The sequence below is a fragment of the Podarcis liolepis genome (genome assembly GCF_965112155.1).
Source record: "Podarcis liolepis genome assembly, chromosome: 5".
Taxonomy (NCBI): Eukaryota; Metazoa; Chordata; class Lepidosauria; order Squamata; family Lacertidae; genus Podarcis; species Podarcis liolepis.
Genome location: NC_139556.1, coordinates 91,325,820 through 91,344,727, shown reverse-complemented (window position 1 = coordinate 91,344,727; position 18,908 = coordinate 91,325,820). Strand labels below are relative to the sequence as shown.

The following is an 18,908-nucleotide window of genomic DNA, read 5'->3' as shown; positions in this document are numbered from 1 at the left end:
CTCTTTTGTCTCTGGCCACACCCACCTCTGCAAAAATAGCTTAGCGTCCTTGTCCTTGGCTTTCCTAGTCTAATGGAAAGCAACGCACCTCACCATTTTCCTCACTAACCCTTCCATACATAAATAAAACTTTTTTTGAAGAAGTCCCCACTCAGAGTATTTCCTCTCCTCCCTTCTTCAAGATGTGAAAGTTTCTACTTTTGAAATCTTGAAGTTGTGCACGTCAGCCATTCTCCCTCCTTAGCAAGCAGGTATTTTACCAGAGTCCCTTATTTCTGCCTAGTAACTCAGGTGGTCCCTTCGCCTTGCACAAGGAGAGCCTTTTCAACACTTCAGTTGAGGCCCAGCGGCCATTTCCACCTTCCTTTGATATCCCTCTCCTTTCCTTTTGAATTGGAGAACAGAGAGAGCATTCACCACTCTCACGGTGAAAAGAAATCTCTGGGAAGGACACGAGTCCAGGGGAAGAACGGAGAATAAATGAGGGAAGCAGCCCGCCACAAGGAGTTGCCCCATCCTCCCAGCTTCTAAAAACAAGCCAAAGGACATGTTTTCGAGGAGATACTTTCAAGTTCAGTTTGGTGTGTCCCCTGCCTTCCAGCAGTACTTAACAAAAGCAAATGTATGCGTTATTATATTGCCCTTAAACATATGTCCTGATATTTTTTATGAAAATACATTAGTCTCCTGTGCTGAGAAGCAAGGCAAATTGAGCTGGGCCAGGTCCCGCTCTCCCAGTCCTTCCACCCAGTTCTCAGGTCAAGTTAGCACCCCTCATCCACGATCAAATAGTGGGTGCAAATGCGCCAACCCAGTGTTCACTAACAGCAGCACTAGGCTGGAAATCTGACTGGCATGACAACCCGATTCCCAATGATAGGGAATCTGCCTGAAAAAGCTCTCCAGTCTTGTGGTCGGAATAGTTTCTTTTCCCCTAAGACCTGGAATTCCAGGGCCATTCACTGGGCATGGGCTCATATTATTGTTTGTATACAGTGGTACCTCGGGTTAAGTACCGTATTTTTTGCACCATAGCACTCACTTTTTTCCTCCTAAAAAGTAAGGGGAAATGTCTGTGCGTGTTATGGAGGGAATGCCTACGGGTGGCATGCCTACGGATTTTCCTCCTCTAAAAACTACGTGCGTGTTATGGTCGGGTGCGTGTTTATAGAGCGAAAAATACGGTACTTAATTCGTTCTGGAGGTCCGTACTTAACCTGAAACTGTTCTTAACCTGAAGCACCACTTTAGCTAATGGGGCCTCCTGCTGCCGCCGCACTGCCGGAGCCCGATCTCAACCTGAGGTAATATTTCTGGGTTAGTGGAGTGTGTAACCTGAAGCGTATGTAACCTGAAGCGTATGTAACCCGAGGTACCACTGTATAGGGGGCTCGTCAACCTGGGAAGGTAGCTCATCTAGGAGAAGATATCCGCCTTGAGAAGAAAAGGCTGAGTAAACCCTGCACCGATCCACAGTGCAGTCCCTAAGACAGTTGACTGGTGCCTTGTATGTCTCCGTCCAGCAACTTCTGCAGCCCAGCTGGTGCCAGACGTATCACTCCACTTTCCTTTGGGCTATGAGGCCACGATTGGGGTCTTGCCTTATGGGCTGCCCAGGACCTCCATACACGCTGCCCCGGCTTGCGCCCCAGGTTTCTGTTAACGGAGCGATTTGGCTTCATCCCCAGAGGTGCACTCCATGATCTCTTGAGACAGACGGGTGCCAACAACCGGAGGGTGCCAACTTGAATAAAATATTGGGGGTGGGGACATAGTCACCCCGCATAGTCAATTACAAGATGCGATCCATGCACACCATCTGAATGGCAGTGCACATCAACTTTAGGGGGCAGCCTGGGTGAAATGAAAGTAGCCCAGGGGGGCTTTTGCCACCGATTCTGTTATTGGGCAACCCCAAGGTCAAGGGCGGGGTCTCCCCTCAGACGTTGTTGGAGGCAGAGCACTGGACTGACTCTTTGCAAGGCATCTTCATTTGTTTACAGACAGATATTATTCAGTAACTTCACAGGACAATTGGCCCCGCATACCCATTCTGTCCTCGCCCTGCGACGCCTTTTTAGAGGGCCCCTAGAGTTTTTTTTATTAAAAAACCAATGATCCTGAGTTCGCTCTTGCTTTAAAAACACTTTGCAAAGTACTCTGTGCAGTGGTCAAAAATCATTATCGTCAGGACAGATGTGTTTACGATCCTGCCCTGAGATTATCGATGAAAAATTTGACCTGCAATTTAAACTCTCTCTCTCTCTCTCTCTCTCTCTCTCTCTCTCTCTCTCTGATCCTCAACCTCCAAATCAGGATGGTACTTTGTTCGATGGTAGGCCGATAGAGTCTCTCTCACTGATAGACGCCGTGATGCCCGATGTGGTGCAGACGAGACAGCAGGCCTACAGGGACAAACTCGCCCAGCAACAGGCAGCGGCCGCTGCGGCGGCGGCTCCGACAAACCAGCAGGGGTCTGCGAAGAATGGCGAAAACACTGCGAACGGCGAGGAAAATGGAGCCCACACTCTAGCAAGTAAGTAAGCCGGCACGCAAGAAGGATTAGGCGGCTGTGCTCTTGCCGTTAAGTTCCGAATTTCACGCAGAGCCATCTGCACGAAGCATCTCCACATCCCCGGTATTTGAGTGAACAAATTTGGCTGGATGATCGGGACGCGGCTGCACCAAATGTTTGTAAACATTTGAAAGGGGGGGGCTTGGGGGTGGACAGTGTTGCTCAAAGCACCATGTTCCCAATGCGTGCACGCTTTTTTATCTGCAACGTTTCCCAGCTGTTGCAATTTGTTGGAAAACGCCCAGGGGTGCCTGCTACAACTCCGATCATCCTCCGGTATGCGCAACACTAGAAAAGGCATCTCCCCTCTCATCCAGTGCGCTCAGCGACATAAACCACCTTGATTTATGCACACTAATCATCTAGCATAACACAGCAAGGAGCGTGAAACATCGTAGTCTAATCTATTTATTTACACACTATGTACAGACTACAGCATAATGGCGACCATTCTCTTCTGCTCCGAGAGAACAAACAGAACAAAGTACAGTGGTACCTCTGGTTACGTACTTAATTCGTTCCAGAGGTCCGTTCTTAACCTGAAATTATTCTTAACCTGAAGCACCACTTTAGCTAATGGGGCCTTCCGCTGTCTCTGCGCCGCCGCCGCACGATTTCTGTTCTCATCCTGAAGCAAAGTTCTTAACCCGAGGTACTATTTCTGGGTTAGTGGAGTCTGTAACCTGAAGCGTATGTAACCTGAGGTACCACTGTAAAAGCAAAAGTACATTACAAAGTACTTACAGCAGAAGAGAGATAAGGCTGTCTTCCGTTCCCACAGTCTTCTCAGACAGGCATGTGAATTATACCAATCACAAAATGCAGCATCGGAGGGTGGAATTACTGTTGCAATTCCTACGATTGCGGAACATTTTTCAGCCGGCAGAATGGCATCTGGGCAAGTGTGCCTGCATTGAAGGTCCCAGACACAAAGCACATTCTTCACGAAACACAGTCAAAATCCTAAATTCAGGCTTAGCAGAGTCCCACCTTGTGTGGCTTGCTTCTTATTTACTTACTGTGCCCACAGTCTACTGGTTTATTTTAAACCTGCAAAGCAAGACTACATGCCTGGCTCTCAACAGTTTAAGCAAAACTGTTGACTGATCCTGATTTCACTCTTGCTTTAAAAAACACACGAGCGCCTTGCAGGATCAGACCAGTGTTGTTTGCAAGGTTCCCAGCAGCAAGCTGGCCTCTGCTGGCAGTGGAAGGTTAACTGTGAGCCCAAGCTCTCCCCTATAGTATGCTTCCAACACATGGCTATTATTTGCATTGGTAAACCTGCGGAAACACACGTTCTCTTTAAAACTAATGTCTCCATTCCTTTCCATGTTTGGATTTAAAAGCCAGGGGGACTGTTGGTGCTCCTCCCCCCTTCTTTTTTGGCTTGTTAGCTGTGAGTTGCCGCTTATGCTAGAAATCCAGACTACTGGTCTAAAGATAATGTGATTTACCAGCCACCCCTACTGGCTGGAAACGCAAATGATACCTGCTCTCTGTCTGCCTTTACAGAAAGAAGGATTTATGTAGCTTCTGTATCCAGTGCGAGGGATGCTGAGATGACTTGGGGGAAAAGCTGCCCCTCTACCCTCTATCTTGCATGTGTGCTTTTTGCAGACAGGTCACTCTTAAATTAGTCACCAGACTTGCAAAGGTTGTGAATAGATCTCCAAAATAGGAAGTGGATTGCATTTACTAACCATAACTTTCTGTCCTTGGCTCCCTTGGCTTAATCTGATTTCACCTTTTGGAGTTTCAATATGCTTTTGAAATACTAGAAAAACGTCGCCACCAGCTTAGACTCAAAACTGTTGACTTTTGCTTGTTTAAACAGACAGGCCAATGTGGATTAAATATGGCTTCCTTGCCAAAGTAAATAAAGCAACTTGTCATGATTAGCCACTGGTTTGCCACACACCTCTGTGGAGTTAGCTGAATATGGCAACATGATCTGTATGGGGGTAGGAGAGTTTTCCATTACAGCGTATGTTTAAATCAGAGTTAAGGTGGTCTTGTCTTGCCCTCAGCCCTGCATCACCCTAGAAACCACCTCTTTAGCGTAATAAAGTACACGAACAATGAAGATAAAAAATGCATGCGGTGACAAATACATAATTTGTATGCACACAAGAAATATTTTGGCTTTGCTCTTAAGGCAATTATTATTCACTGTTACTAAAACCTCCAAAGATCTTGTGATAGCATATATGCTTTGTTGGGGCATATACAGAGTGCCCATTCAACACACCAGCAGAGTGTTCCAGTGAAACAGAAAAACACCAGTCAGTCCCTTTATGGGCAATATAAAGCAGATTCACAGCCATACAGTTATAATAAAATAATAATAATAAATAATAATAATAATAATAATAATAATAATAATAATAATAATAATAATATCTTTATTGTCATTGCCCCCTCTCGGTCTTTCCAGCAGCATACCTTCTTGCACTGTTCCAACACAGACTAGGCTCTGGCCCAGGGCAGGAGCCAAGAGCAAACTTGCTTCAAACACAAGGATATTTATACTTTAGGTTGTGCTAAGTCACTCTCACATGCTTGCTGACTCACTCTCACATGGTTAACCAGTTGCAGGTGCAGGACAAACATGCCCAAAATTAACCAGCACACCTAAGTACCTCTTTCTTGTCCTTTTTTTCTCTGCATCCTTATACATCAACATGGTTCCCCTAACTTGTATAATCAAAACAGTCCTCTGAGGTCAATTAAACAGGGTGGTTGTGACTGGTCTAAGGTTACTCTGATCTTCATGGCCAGATAGGAGATAGAAATCCCCATCACCGCTAAGTCCAGCATTCTGTCCACTACACCACTCTGAATCTCCACTCCTAGGACCCCATTTGGTGGGTTGAATGCAGTTCAGTTGCACCAAACTGAACAAAGGGCACATTGCTTCTGATGCTTAGCTGTAGGAGGGTGTGCCAGAAGGCCCAGTGATCAAGGGAAGCAGAGAAAAGCCCAACAGAGTATGTGCTCAGAGTCAATGGTTAGAGTGTGAAAACCTGCTGAAAACCAGTAGTGGTTGGTGGGACAGAGCAGTAATGTTTTCTTTTTCCCTGGTGTTGCTGTGCTTACCAGGAAGGGAGAGGCATCAGGGAGGTTGGTGCAGTGCAAGTGCACCAGCATGAGTGGCGGATTGGTTCTGCCAGTGCATTTGCACTGTGCTGAAATTTCATTTCATTTCACTTTTAAATCGTATACCGCCCTTTCTATATTACTACACACAAGATGGGTTTTTAAGCTGAAGAAACAACAAAGCAGACTGCAGAGATCTCACACGCCTAATAATCTGATCCAATAAAAAGTTGCAATGACAACCTAACCTTAAAATAAGCAAATAAAGCAATGTTCAATAATCCATTCGGATAGCATTAAATTTATCAGCAAACACTAGTTACACAGCTCACACTTAACCATTACATCAAAGAATTACTAAACTGTAATCAATTAAAATTATCAGCCAGTAGCAATGCATAAAATACCACGAAACATTCAGAACCACGAGAAAGGATCAAACTGAGAAGCAAGTCTCTAAGAAGCCCGCTCTCTTAAGTAGCAGTGCTGGTGAGAGGTTAGATAAGCACCGCCACCTTCCCTGCTGACTGCTGCTGCTCAAACCAGTGCCCTCTGGTCCATCAGCACTATATGTAAGATGGCGGTGGGGTTGGGGCAAAGATGTACCAAGCAGCCAAGGTGCGCTGTCCGTGGTCCTGCAGGCCAAAAGGCAGGATTCAAAGAAGGAATGGGTCCATAGTAACACACCTACCCCCGGTTGTTGTCCTCTGTTCTGCAGATAATCACACGGATATGATGGAAGTAGATGGCGACGTCGAAATCCCTTCTAACAAAGCAGTGGTGCTGCGTGGCCACGAATCAGAAGTATTCATCTGTGCGTGGAACCCTGTTTGCGACCTCCTGGCCTCTGGGTATGTTTCCCCTAAAGAAATTTACAGAGGCAATTCTTTACTCCGGTTGCACGGCCTTTTCTTTAAGCATGAGAAGGCGGGGAGGCCACCGACCGCACTTCTGGCATCTGTTTGTTTTGTATAAAGAAGCTGAGTCTTTTTAGTTTTTAACTTCTTATCCGTGCAGAAAGTTCTTTTTTAAAAAAACGAAAGGCAAAGAGAGGGAGAGAGGAAGAACTTACCTTAAAAACAAAATCAGTAAGCATGCTGTTCTGAGGCACTTGGTAGCCAACTTCCACAGCTTCCAGAGCCAGTGTAGTGTAGTGGTTAAGAGCAGTGGACTCGTAATCTGGTGAACCGGGTTCGTGTCTCTGCTCCTCCACATGCAGCTGCTGGGTGACCTTGGGCCAGTCACACTTCTATGAAGTCTCTCAGCCTCACTCACCTCACAGAGTGTTTGTTGTGGGGGAGGAAGGGAAAGGAGAATGTTAGCCACTTTGAATGTTAGCCCTTAGCGTAGTGATAAAGCGGGGTATCAAATCCAAACTCTTCTTCCCTTCTTCAAAATCCCATGGGTGTTGTTGTTTTTTCATATCAAGAAGCATGCTGGCTAAATGCTTAAAGGAAAGTCCAACACCCAGAACCACCTCACTGTTATAAAGTATAAGCTCAGCCTAACACCCACCAAAATTCTGAAGCAATTGTGTTGGGTGGGGGGGACTCCCTGAGCATGAAGGAGAAAAATGGAAGGCTCGCTTGCAGGGGAATAAATCTTTTGAAAAATTGGAGGCCAGCTCTGCTAGTTCACTGCTAATTTATTTGCTAGTTGTCCCCATATATTTTGCACACTGCGACAGGTGGTTTGGTATCCTCCAGCTGCGGATACTTTAATTAGCGGTCCAGCTCTTCTCTGAAGACCCTGGGAATAGGACTGCTTGAATCGCACAAAGGTGTCGACAAAGTGGCATGTTTTAAAAGTGGGGATTTTTGTGTTCGTTTTGGCATCATTAACCGTAGCTTCTTGGCTCTTTGCAGTGGCGAAAGTTGGAAGCACGTTATTTTGGGCAACATAAAAGCAATCCCATTCAAAACAGCAGAATGAGGTCCGTGTAACGTTAGTGCACACAGAGAAGAAATGCAAAGGACTGATTGGAACGTTTCTAGCAAAAGAGCCTGTAATTCTGGGAGTGGTTGTGACCAGGCACTGTTACCCACACCTTTTGCTCTTGCAAGGTGGTGGTAAATTATTGGCTCAAAGAAGCCCATGATCCCTGTTTATTTTACAGATCGGGAGATTCAACGGCAAGAATATGGAACCTTAGTGAAAACAGTACCAGTGGATCCACACAGCTGGTCCTTCGGCACTGTATACGAGAAGGGGGCCAAGATGTACCGAGCAACAAAGACGTGACTTCCCTAGATTGGAATGTAAGCAGAAACTCCCTGGTGCTCCAAACGTACTTTGCAAAACCCATATTTTCAGCTTCCAAGTTACAGTGGGCATCCACAGAGGGGGATGAGGGAGTTCTTTTCTGAACTTTCCACTTAGAATTGTGAGTTGACCGTGTCCTTTTTGCCGCTGCTCTTAATGCCACCAATGCCCATGGCAACCAGTAAAACACATACCTGCTGAAAGGTCAACATTTGGCGTAGCTGGGATATTATCTGGAAGGCTGAACTTTGCAACCCCGTAAGGGTTCAGGAAGCACACCCGCTCCCTGTTCTGCGCAGAAGAGAGCTTTCAAGACTCAGTGGGCTTTCAGAAGTGTTTTATTGTGTACCGGAGTTGTACACAGTAGGCATGCACAAGCCCTTGAGCGCACTCAAATCAGCTGTCTGGGCAAAGAAACTAAAGCCAGGAAGGCAGGAAGTGCAAAAGAGCAAGTAAAGTTACAAGCGAGCTTTATAATAGTCCCAGATCAGCATAACAAAGAAAAAAAACAAAGGTGTAGGTCAGTGGGTTGGGAACTCATAACTTTTATGGCCAACAGTCAGGGATGATGGGATTGCAGTTCAACAATATCTGGTGGGCGTCAGGTTCCCCAGACCTGGGAAAAGTGGAAGAGGGGTATCTTGGGGAAGAGACCTTAAACAGATTCTGCACCGCACCACCCCCATCAGTGCAATAAAGACTCACCATGCCTACCCATGGTGTAGTGGTTAAGAGCAGTGGACTCGTAATCTGGTGAACCGGGTTCGCGTCTCCGCTCCTCCACATGCAGCTGCTGGGTGACCTTGGGCCAGTCACACTTCTCTGAAGTCTCTCAGCCTCACTCACCTCACAGAGTGTTTGTTGTGGGGGAGGAAGGGAAAGGAGATTGTTAGCCGCTTTGAGACTCCTTAGGGTAGTGAGAAAGTGGGATATCAAATCCAAACTCTTCTTCTCTTCTTCTTCTTTTGCCCCACAGAGCGAAGGTACGCTTCTAGCAACAGGGTCATATGATGGATTTGCAAGGATATGGACTAAAGATGGTGAGCACACGGTTTTTCAGTTGTCTTCTTTTTTCTATCTTTCGAAATTTTGTGTAATTTTGTTCCAGTGTCCCTTTTTCTTCTCTTGTGCATGGCATAATTTGTTTCGATCTTTCGTTTTCCCATTTTAGAATTGTAATAAATGCTCTCTTTTATTGTCCAGGTAATCTCGCCAGCACGTTAGGGCAACATAAAGGTCCCATTTTCGCATTAAAATGGAACAAAAAGGGCAACTTCATATTGAGCGCAGGCGTGGACAAGGTGAGACAGCATCTGGCTTATTCAGTAATCCCATTTCAGCAAGATCAAATTATGGGGCGCACCAAACAGGTTTAGATTTGAAAACCCAACAGAAAAAAAGACAGTAAGGCCATGTGAGAGCCTGTCTGGGTTTGGAAACAACAATCATCACTAGGCTTTAATACAGGTGATTTCTGAGCATTCTTGACAACAAATGTGGCCACTTAATACTAGTGGAAATTGCAGTTCGCTCAAGTATGGTGGGGGCGAACTGTCAAATGGCGAACCTGTGAGAGCAAGTGAACATTCCCAAGGCTGAAGCAGCTTAAGACGAGAGCAGACAAATATATGGAGAATCTTAGAGAACATTTCCTGCAGTTTATGCATGACGTCCCCTTGGATTTCCCTTTTCTTGCTTACGGGCTCCTTTATTAATTTTGCAGCAGGAAACCCAAATTTGCTATGCTATGTGCACTCGAAAGGGGGCTGTCACTGATCTCCCTGACCCAAGAGGACAAATGTATGTTTCACATTCACAGGAAGTTTTAAGCAGATGCTTCAAGAATGAAGCATTTAGTCCTATCAGTTGGTTTGAATCACTTAAAATGCTTTTGACCGGTTGAAAAGGTGCCCTCAATTAACTGGGCAGCAGGATGGTGATAGTAGTAATAATAATAAGTTATTATCACTTACAGCAAAAATAATTTTAAATACATTAATTTGGAAAATCCACATCACAAGGTGATGTAACTTTGCCAAATAAATGCACTCATGGGATCTCTCTGAGAAGTGCAATTGGGATAGTCCTTTTAAATAAATTAAGGGATCCCTGTGTCGTTTTCTCAGCACAGAAAGGATGGGAAGGGAGCGCATGAGCCTAAAGCTTGTTGATTCCAATTTTGTCCTGGGTAAAATCTGTGTGTGTGTGTGTGTGTGTGTGTGAGAGAGAGAGAGAGAGAGATTTCTCAAACAGGCCAGAAGTCATCCTCTTTGCAGTAGCTCTTAATCTTACGAACATGAAGGTTTTCTAGTCATTATATGTCACAGTGAAGGCAAACAAGTTCTGAACCTTGCACAAAGGAAAGGGAGCTTGTGTTGGATTTAGAGTGGATAAGCAGCTGGTGGAGAAAGGGTTTAGCACGCTCTCTACTTCACATCACCCACCCCTGAAACCTCTTTTGGGGCAGGAGGGAGCTGCTGGTGTGCAAATAATGTGTCGGGCACTAAGTGGTTAGCTGAAGGCAGACGCTGCAGCCTGCAAATATTTGAAGGGAGATGAGCTAATTAGGAGATTACAGACGAGTAATATGGATATTAGGAACTGCTTTCTAAGAATGCAAACTTGTAAGCTGCACCTGTCTGGTAGATAAACTTTTGCTTGGGGCATTTTTAAATAGCAAACCTACAAAACATACAATCTGAATAATGCTGGTTTGCCAGACTTTAGCAACGAGTGAGATCTACAAAAGCAATTTTATGGTCTTTTGCTGTTTGTTTGTTTGTTTTTTGAATTCAGACCACAATTATTTGGGATGCACATACTGGAGAAGCCAAACAGCAGTTTCCTTTCCATTCTGGTACGTATTTCTTTTCAAAGAACCAATTAGTTTTGAAAACTAGGGGAGGGACAATTAACAGTGGAAGACACTGCCTTTTAAGGCTCAGTTGGTCCTGATTAAAATCAAGATTATCCATACCTCTTTTTTTAAAAAAGCACGACTGTGCACAAAATCTCTTTGCTACATTATCAAAAGAAGATATATTTAGTACTACACTCTGTAGTATTCAGTAATTTGTTAGATTATAACAGTAGACTTTAAAATGATCTTGCAGAATATCAGCAAATAGAAGAATAAGCAGAAATTCACTCTCGACAATTGCAATGAATCGTTACTTAAATTATCATCAGTAAAAATAACAGCAAAATTGTAATACATAAAAATACCACAGTACAGTGGTACTTCCGGTTATGAACTTAATCCGTTCCAGAGGTCCGCTCTTAACCCGAAACTGTTCTTAACATGAGGCACGGTTTCACTAATGGGGCCTCCCGCTGCCGCCGCGCCAAAGGCGCACAACTTCCGCTCTCATCCCAGGGCAAAGTTTGCAACCAGGAGCATCTACTTCCATGTTGGTGGAGCTTGTTACCCAAAGCGTTCGTAAGGAGGACGGTACATAACCCGAGGATCCACTGTATATAAGAACCATATAGAAAGATGAAATTGAGCGACAAGGGCAATTCCCTCTGAATTTTACATTCTGCTCTGCTCTAGGCTGATACCTCGATACCGTTTGCTCATGAATAGGGGGGAGGTTATGTTTCTGCTTAATGTTTTGTCTGTCTGTCTGTCAATAGCACCAGCGTTAGATGTTGACTGGCAGAGCAACAACACATTCGCCTCCTGTAGCACAGATATGTGTATTCACGTCTGTAAACTAGGCCAAGATAAGCCCATCAAAACCTTCCAGGGCCACACCGTAAGTATAGTTCTGTTCTGTTTTTAAAACAATGTTCCACTTGTTTAGTATAAGCTGCACATAGGGAGCAAAGTTAAGAGATGTGATCCTGTTGCCGGATGGCTCAGAGCTTTCCTGGTGTCGTGTCACCTCAACCCATCACCGTATGTTACTTCCATGAAGGACCTGCACCCCCAAGAGATCACAGTGTTTCCCATGAGTTCATGAGAGATCTGTTCCAGATTCCAGGCATGGATTCTTGGATTCTTTTGAAAGTTGTGAATGTGTTACAGATTCTTACGTTAGCTCAGCTAACGTAAGGGGACAGCATAGCCCGTGTGTGCCCCATACAGCTTTTGCGTTGCGTTGACTGTACAATTTGCATAGGCAAAGATGGTGCCATGGTGCTGTTATTAAGCTAAGCATTTTTCCTCCAAAGGAGGGCCCATTGAATTAGCAAAACCTTTTCGTAAGTGTCCTTTGGATGCAATCTGAGTGGTATTGGGCCAAGCCCAATAGAGCCTGCTGTATCCATTGCCCGCCTCTGAATAATTTCAAGATTTATGTTCCATCAAATTTCAGCATTGTTCCTTCTGGATTAATGGTGCCGCCATGTTGTTTCTGAGTTGGAAGAGCCTTCCTTTTATTTCCCTGTCCTCTTATGTCAATGAAATGGGAGATGTCAACTTCCCTCTTCCTTTTAAATTTCAGAATGAAGTTAACGCAATCAAATGGGATCCCACTGGTAATCTTCTGGCATCTTGTTCCGATGACATGACTTTAAAGGTAAAATGTACAACACCGGGTGATCTGGGTTTGTAATAAACTACTTATGCTATACTTTTTCAGTCACGTTCTTATTTGGAGTTTATCGCTATGTATCCAAGAAGGCTTTGGCCTTCTTTTGACTGGCAACGTTGTTAGTCATCTTTGGCAAAATTGGGGCCTGGTGTCCTAGAATGCCATCAGAAACATCTTGCTGGACCAGCCTATCAAGTCAAATCTCCTTTTGGATGCCCCCATTCTCTGTTGCCGGTGACAGGAATCAGCCTAAAATCCTAGCCACTCCATGTCCTGATGAATAGCAGAGTTGCAGAAACGTATATTTGGAGTGAATGTGTCTTGGAAGTAATAAAACACGCAGAATCAAAGGTTCATCAGTAAAAGAGGAATTTTTCATGAAAGGCAAAAAAACACACGGAAGGCAAAACACACACACACACAAAACAACTTCAGAGAAATCTGCAAACGTTCAAGGTCGAAAATGAAAGTAAGAAAGAATTACCAGTTCGCTGAGCGCACAAATTTATCTATCTCAGCGTGACCTTGAGACAGCCAAAACATAAAACATAACATTTCCAACTCTTATCAGTAAAAAAAAAAGAACCTTCTAGAATGAACTAGTGTCTTCCAGCATGTTCCAGTTTCTGCCCTCAAAGACCTTAGTCATGTCAGCTTGCTCCCCAGTATTGAGTATTGGATGATACTTGGCCAATAGCCATTGATTAGCCTGTCCTCATGAATTTGCTTCTAAAGCCACCTTTGCTAATCCCAATCGCAGCATGTTGAGGCTTTTTTACGTGTTCAATGACTTGATTTAGTGTTGCTGGAAGACCTTCCTTTTCCTTGCGCTACCTCTACTTGTCAGTCAATTTAATTGACATGCTTCATCTTCCTGACTTTAAAAAGGACTTGGTGTGGCTATCAGCTCATATCAGCCCCTTGTTTCACTTGTTTTAGTGTAACATATTTCCCCCGGTTGGTGTCCAACTAAATTTTATTGGGAGTGCACTCAGTGAAATTAATGGACCTAACTTGTTGACGTTCATTAAATGCAGTGGATCTATTTTGAGTAAAACTTAGTTGAATACCACCCTGGTGTCTTCGTTGAGCCTTTTAGAATGCAGAACAGGAATTGCCACTGTTCCAGAGGATTATAGTCTACAACGAAAGGAACAGGAAGCTGAGTCTATACAGAGTCAGACCATTGGTTCATTTAGTTCAGTATTGTCCAGAACTAGCCAATACGGTTCCCTTTACATAAACCCAGCAGCAGTTCTGCAGGTTTTTAGAGACTGATACCCTGCAGCATTTTTAACCACACACTGGAATTTGTTTGTTTGTTTTGGTTTCCGTCCTATGAAAGCACATTCTCATCCCATACGCATGTGCAGTTTAGCAGTTTTATGATTCTGTGTTGAGATTCCTGCATCACAGAGGGTTGGACGAGATCACCCTCAGGATCCTTTCCAAATCAACGCTTCCGTAGAGAACACCTGGTAAAGGTAAAGAGACCCCTGACCATTAGGTCCAGTCGTGACCGACTCTGGGGTTGTGGCACTCATCTTGCTTTATTGGCCAGGGAGCCGGCATACAGCTTCCGGGTCATGTGGCCAGCATGATTAAGCCGCTTCTGGCAAACCAGAGCAGCGCATGGAAACGCCGTTTACCTTCCCGCTGGAGTGGTACCTATTTATCTACTTGCACTTTGACGTGCTTTCGAACTGCTAGGTGGGCAGGAAAGAACACCTGGAGTTCACTGCAAATGGGAGGCCGCTTCCGTGAAGCAGCTCTCCACCCATTTTTTGCACTTCCTTCCAGTGCTTCGCGACGAGCCTCCTTTGGCGTTGGGTGCTGTGGAAATTGCCACAGCTGTGCGCAGAACAGATTGCAGAACGGTGACCGGGCGCCTACAAATGCAGTGCCGAGTTCACATGAGAATTGGGCTCGAAAACCCCCGGAGCAAAGTGTCTTCATTTGCACTGTGTGTTTCTTTGCTTTGGTGGAAGGAAGGGGGTTGCGATATTTGCCGGGAAACCCTTTGCACAGAAAGTTGATATGCTCTTTCTCCTCTCTTGACCTCTCTTAGATCTGGAGTATGAAACAAGATAGTTGTGTCCACGATCTACAAGCACACAACAAAGAAATTTATACTATCAAATGGAGTCCTACGGGGCCAGGAACAAACAACCCAAATGCCAATCTTATGTTAGCAAGGTAATATTGTCAGGGGGAGACAGCAGCTATGCTAAGGCATCAGAATTCATCCTCAGGACATGAAGGTTTAAACTGTGGGGACTCCCCCTATGCGAGGGGGGATAATTGGGGTCCACAGATTGATGGGCCTCCCTCTCACAGGGAGGTCTCAAACCATAATAATAATAATAATAATAATAATAATAATAATAATAATAATAATAATAATTTATTATTTATACCCCGCCCATCTGGCTGGGCCTCCCCAGCCACTCTGGGCGGCTTCCATAGAAACCAAAAATACAGTAAAATATCACACATTAAAAACTTCCCTGAACAGGGCTGCCTTAAGATGTCTTCTGAATGTCAGGTAGTTGTTTATCACTTTGACATCTGCTGGAAGGGCGTTCCACAGGGCGGGCGCCACTACCGAGAAGGCCCTCTGCCTGGGTCCCTGTAGCTTTGCTTCTCGCAATGAGGGAACCGCCAGAAGGTCCTCGGCGCTGGACCTCAGCGTCCGGCCAGAATGATGGGGGTGGAGACGCTCCTTCAGGTATACTGGACCGAGGCCGTTTAGGGCTTTAAAGGTCAGCACCAACACTTTGAATTGTGCTCGGAAACGTACTAAGGTGCTCAATTGAACACCTTAAAATGCACACACTTCTTCAGATCTTCCCACCAATTGCAGAAAGATCTGAAGAGCTGCCCAGGCAGTTTTGGACGGGGCTTGTATGTGCACCCCTCCTTGTCCCCATTTCAACCCTTTGCATGTTTTAAGAAGCCTGCTATTATTCTCATTTGTGTATTTGAGCATGTGCTTCTCGCTCTCCTTTGGAGGGCAAACAGAGCCAGCTACAAGTGCCTCATCCTATTTCGAAGGTCACGTCTGCACCGAACGTTTAAAGCCCATGACTTCCTCTCACCCCAAAGAATCATGGGAACTGTAGCTTATCCCTCACAGAGCTGCAGTACAGTACAGGCTGAGCACAACACATTGTTCCATTTGCTGCAGTTCCTGGCTTCCTTAACCAAACGAGATTCCCAGGATTCTTTGGGTGAAGCCATGCACTTTAAACATATGTTGGGGATGTGACCGAATTCAGGAGTGTCCCAGGGCGATAATGTCCTAGGACTTTTCTTGGAATACTGCTTGTTTTGCAGAACGCTGCAATACTTGCAACCTACCATAGATTCCAGCGTATAAGACGACTTTTTAACCCTGAGAAATCCTCTAAAAAGTCAGGGGTCGTCTTATACGCCGGGTATGGGTTCGCTGGGCAGCGGCAGTGGGCGGCGGGCTCCACGCCAGGGGGAAGCCGCCCGGCGAAGCTGCCCAGCAATGCTAAGCCGGCTTCGCTTGGCAGCTTCCTCCCGGCGTGGAGCCCACCGCCCACTGCTGATGCCCAGCAAAGCTGCTGCGTATAAGACTGGGCGTATAAGTCGACCCCCCCAAATTGGCAGCTGCCAATTTGGGGGGTCGTCTTATACGCCCAGTCACCTAATATGCCGGAATCTACGGTAGGTAAGTGCCAACTAGCCCAAGGAAATCCAGATATGGATATTTAATCGTAATGAAACAGGTCGTTATAATAATGAAGCTAAAGTCTATACAGTTACAATTGTAGGGTCCAAGGGGGTTGTTACAGGGGCAGGCACCTACACAGCCCTGATTATGAAAGATCAGCCCTTTAAATGCACGTTTTCTGCTGTACCTCTTCTGCTGCGCTCCCCTTATTCTTTTGCTTTTCTTCCTCCACCCTTAATTCCCCCCAGTGCATGGTTTTGTTTTGTTCTTTAAAGAAAGAAAGCATAGGTAAATACATTCTAAAGTCAATATTGAAATGACAGCAATTGCTTCCCCCTCCCATTCTTTCCCGTCTCGGCAGTGCATCTTTCGATTCTACAGTTCGGTTATGGGATGTAGACAGAGGGATCTGCATCCACACCTTGACGAAACACCAAGAACCTGTGTACAGTGTAGCTTTCAGTCCTGACGGCAGGTACCTGGCCAGTGGATCTTTCGACAAATGTGTACACATCTGGAATACACAGGTGCGTCTGCTTGGGCGGTTGTTTGTGCTTAGCTATTTTATTTAAATTCCTTTCTTTCTTAGGGTTCTTGCCCCACACTCCTCAGTCGGATTTGCCAGGACAGCTTTTAATATCAGGGGCTAAGTTATGATGATGATGATGATGCTTTTCAGGGTGTCTGGGGTCTTTTCCTTGCTTCTACAATGGCAACACTTGGTGATAGGGAACGTGGCCCTTTATTGCTGCTGAACGTCCCAACAGTAGTCCTCACCATTCATGTCCAGCATGCCTCTTGAATGAATCATAGAATCATAGAGTTGGAAGAGACCACAAGGGCCATCGAGTCCAACCCCCTGCCAAGCAGGAAACACCATCAGAGCACTCCTGACATATGGTTGTCAAGCCTCTGCTTAAAGACCTCCAAAGAAGGAGACTCCACCACACTCCTTGGCACACTCCTTGAATGCCCGGGGAACCTTGCACATTTTGTTTTCTTTCTCCCAGCCATTCCTCTCCTTTGCACCAAGGATTTCCCCAATGTTTATGAGAGAGAGAGAGAGAGAGAGCGCATGTTTCCAAGCACAGGGCTCCCATTAAAATGCAATACGCAGTTAGGATTTCTGCCCTAAGAGGGTCTGAACAAACAGGGTTATTTAAGAAGGAGGGGAACATCAAAAGCAAGAGTTGGCTCTTCCGGAAGCTGTATCGTTGGCACAGAAATGGCTTTTTAAGGTGAACTGATAGGTTCTTAAAATGGGCTCCTGCATTCCAGTCGGACCCTCCCTGCTCACAAATACAGTCTCAGAAGACTATTTCCCATGTAACTTTCCCCTTGCTTTTAAAAATCTCTATTAGCACAGTGTTATTTCAGAAGTGGCCCTGCGAAAGAGGCGTTTTTAAAAGGAACTAGAATGGTTTGCATTGCGCATATGTCGTGTCCCCCCCCCCCCCCCGGGTCTATGCGTATTGATAACCTGCTAGCTGGACTATAATAGTGACTGGCGGCTCCCGAAAAACATATTAGAAGTCCTGTTTAAGCAGAAATGCTATGGCTTGCTAAGAGAGGGCATATAAAATCTTTGAGCTCATCTGCACTAGTTTCCAATTTGCTTCTGGGCTAAGTTCAGAAGCACTAAACAGGCTGAGCGCAACACATTGTTCCATTTGTTTGTCCCCTTCCTTGTGATCAGTAGTGTCTTCCTTCTCTAGAACATGGCACTTGAAAATGCAAGGGACCTCGTAGAGCAGGCATAGGCAAACTCGGCCCTCCAGATGTTTTGGGACTACAATTCCCATCATCCCTGACCACTGGTCCTGTTAGCTAGGGAGGATGGGAGTTGTAGTCCCAAAACATCTGGCGGGCCGAGTTTGCCTATGCCTGTTGTAGAGTTCCGCCTTGCTCTCTGTCTCCCCCACAGGCACAGAAAGGCACTGCAGAGAATGGTCCATGTGCTCATGTCTCTGTTGTCACCCATCCTCTATTACTGGAGATCTGTATCCCACACAGGAAAATAATGTGTTCAGAATGTATGTGGTTTCGAATGCATGCATACTTACAGAAAATCAAGTGGTATGTGTTTATATTAACAAGGATGATAATGTATTTTAATTGCTTTCTATCCCCCCCTTTCTTTTTCAGACGGGTGCTCTAGTGCATAGTTATCGGGGAACAGGAGGCATTTTTGAGGTTTGCTGGAATGCAGGAGGAGACAAAGTTGGAGCGAGTGCTTCAGATGGTTCAGTAAGTACACAGGTTCTTGCACTTTGTCACTCCTGGAATATCCGAGTGAGCTTGGAAATGTAGAGGCTTCTTAAAACAAGCCAGAAGACCCATTGCTGTGTGACAAGCTAGGCGGGACTACAACTTAATGCAGCGCTTCATGAAACCAGTAAATGAAAAAGTTAAGCATTCATTGGCGTATCTCCTTAGGTAGTGAATGAAGTGTTTGCCAGGCTTAGACCAACTCCACCCGTCTAGGTTGGCCATTGGACCCTCCCAAACAGGAAAGACCATTAGCGGCTTCCTGTTTGAGTGGAGACAGTGACGGGTCTTCCTGTTTGCCCTCTTGTTTCCTGTGATCCTGTTTCCTGACAGCCCCCAAATACAGTCCAGATACTGCCCCCACCTCACCCTGCTTCTTACAGGGACAAGCAAATTGCCATGCCTTTTCAGATTTGACACAGAGAGTTCAAATGCTATCGTTTCCAACCAAGGCGCTACCGCAAAA

General features: G+C 45.4%; 1 protein-coding gene across 5 annotated transcripts in view; it reads left to right on the top strand.

Moving 5' to 3' along the window:
* The window catches only part of TBL1XR1 (TBL1X/Y related 1), a 190,531-nt gene that overhangs the window by 164,324 nt on the left and 7,299 nt on the right, over positions 1 to 18,908 (top strand). For all 5 annotated transcript variants that reach the window (XM_083504263.1, XM_083504267.1, XM_083504266.1 and 2 more), the window contains exons 5-15: positions 2,317 to 2,536; positions 6,393 to 6,525; positions 7,791 to 7,932; positions 8,913 to 8,976; positions 9,140 to 9,237; positions 10,733 to 10,793; positions 11,573 to 11,694; positions 12,385 to 12,459; positions 14,543 to 14,670; positions 16,536 to 16,701; positions 18,320 to 18,421. In XM_083504263.1, coding sequence (XP_083360389.1) covers positions 2,317 to 2,536; positions 6,393 to 6,525; positions 7,791 to 7,932; positions 8,913 to 8,976; positions 9,140 to 9,237; positions 10,733 to 10,793; positions 11,573 to 11,694; positions 12,385 to 12,459; positions 14,543 to 14,670; positions 16,536 to 16,701; positions 18,320 to 18,421 — 1,311 coding nt within the window. The remainder of the gene's footprint in view (positions 1 to 2,316; positions 2,537 to 6,392; positions 6,526 to 7,790; positions 7,933 to 8,912; positions 8,977 to 9,139; positions 9,238 to 10,732; positions 10,794 to 11,572; positions 11,695 to 12,384; positions 12,460 to 14,542; positions 14,671 to 16,535; positions 16,702 to 18,319; positions 18,422 to 18,908) is intronic.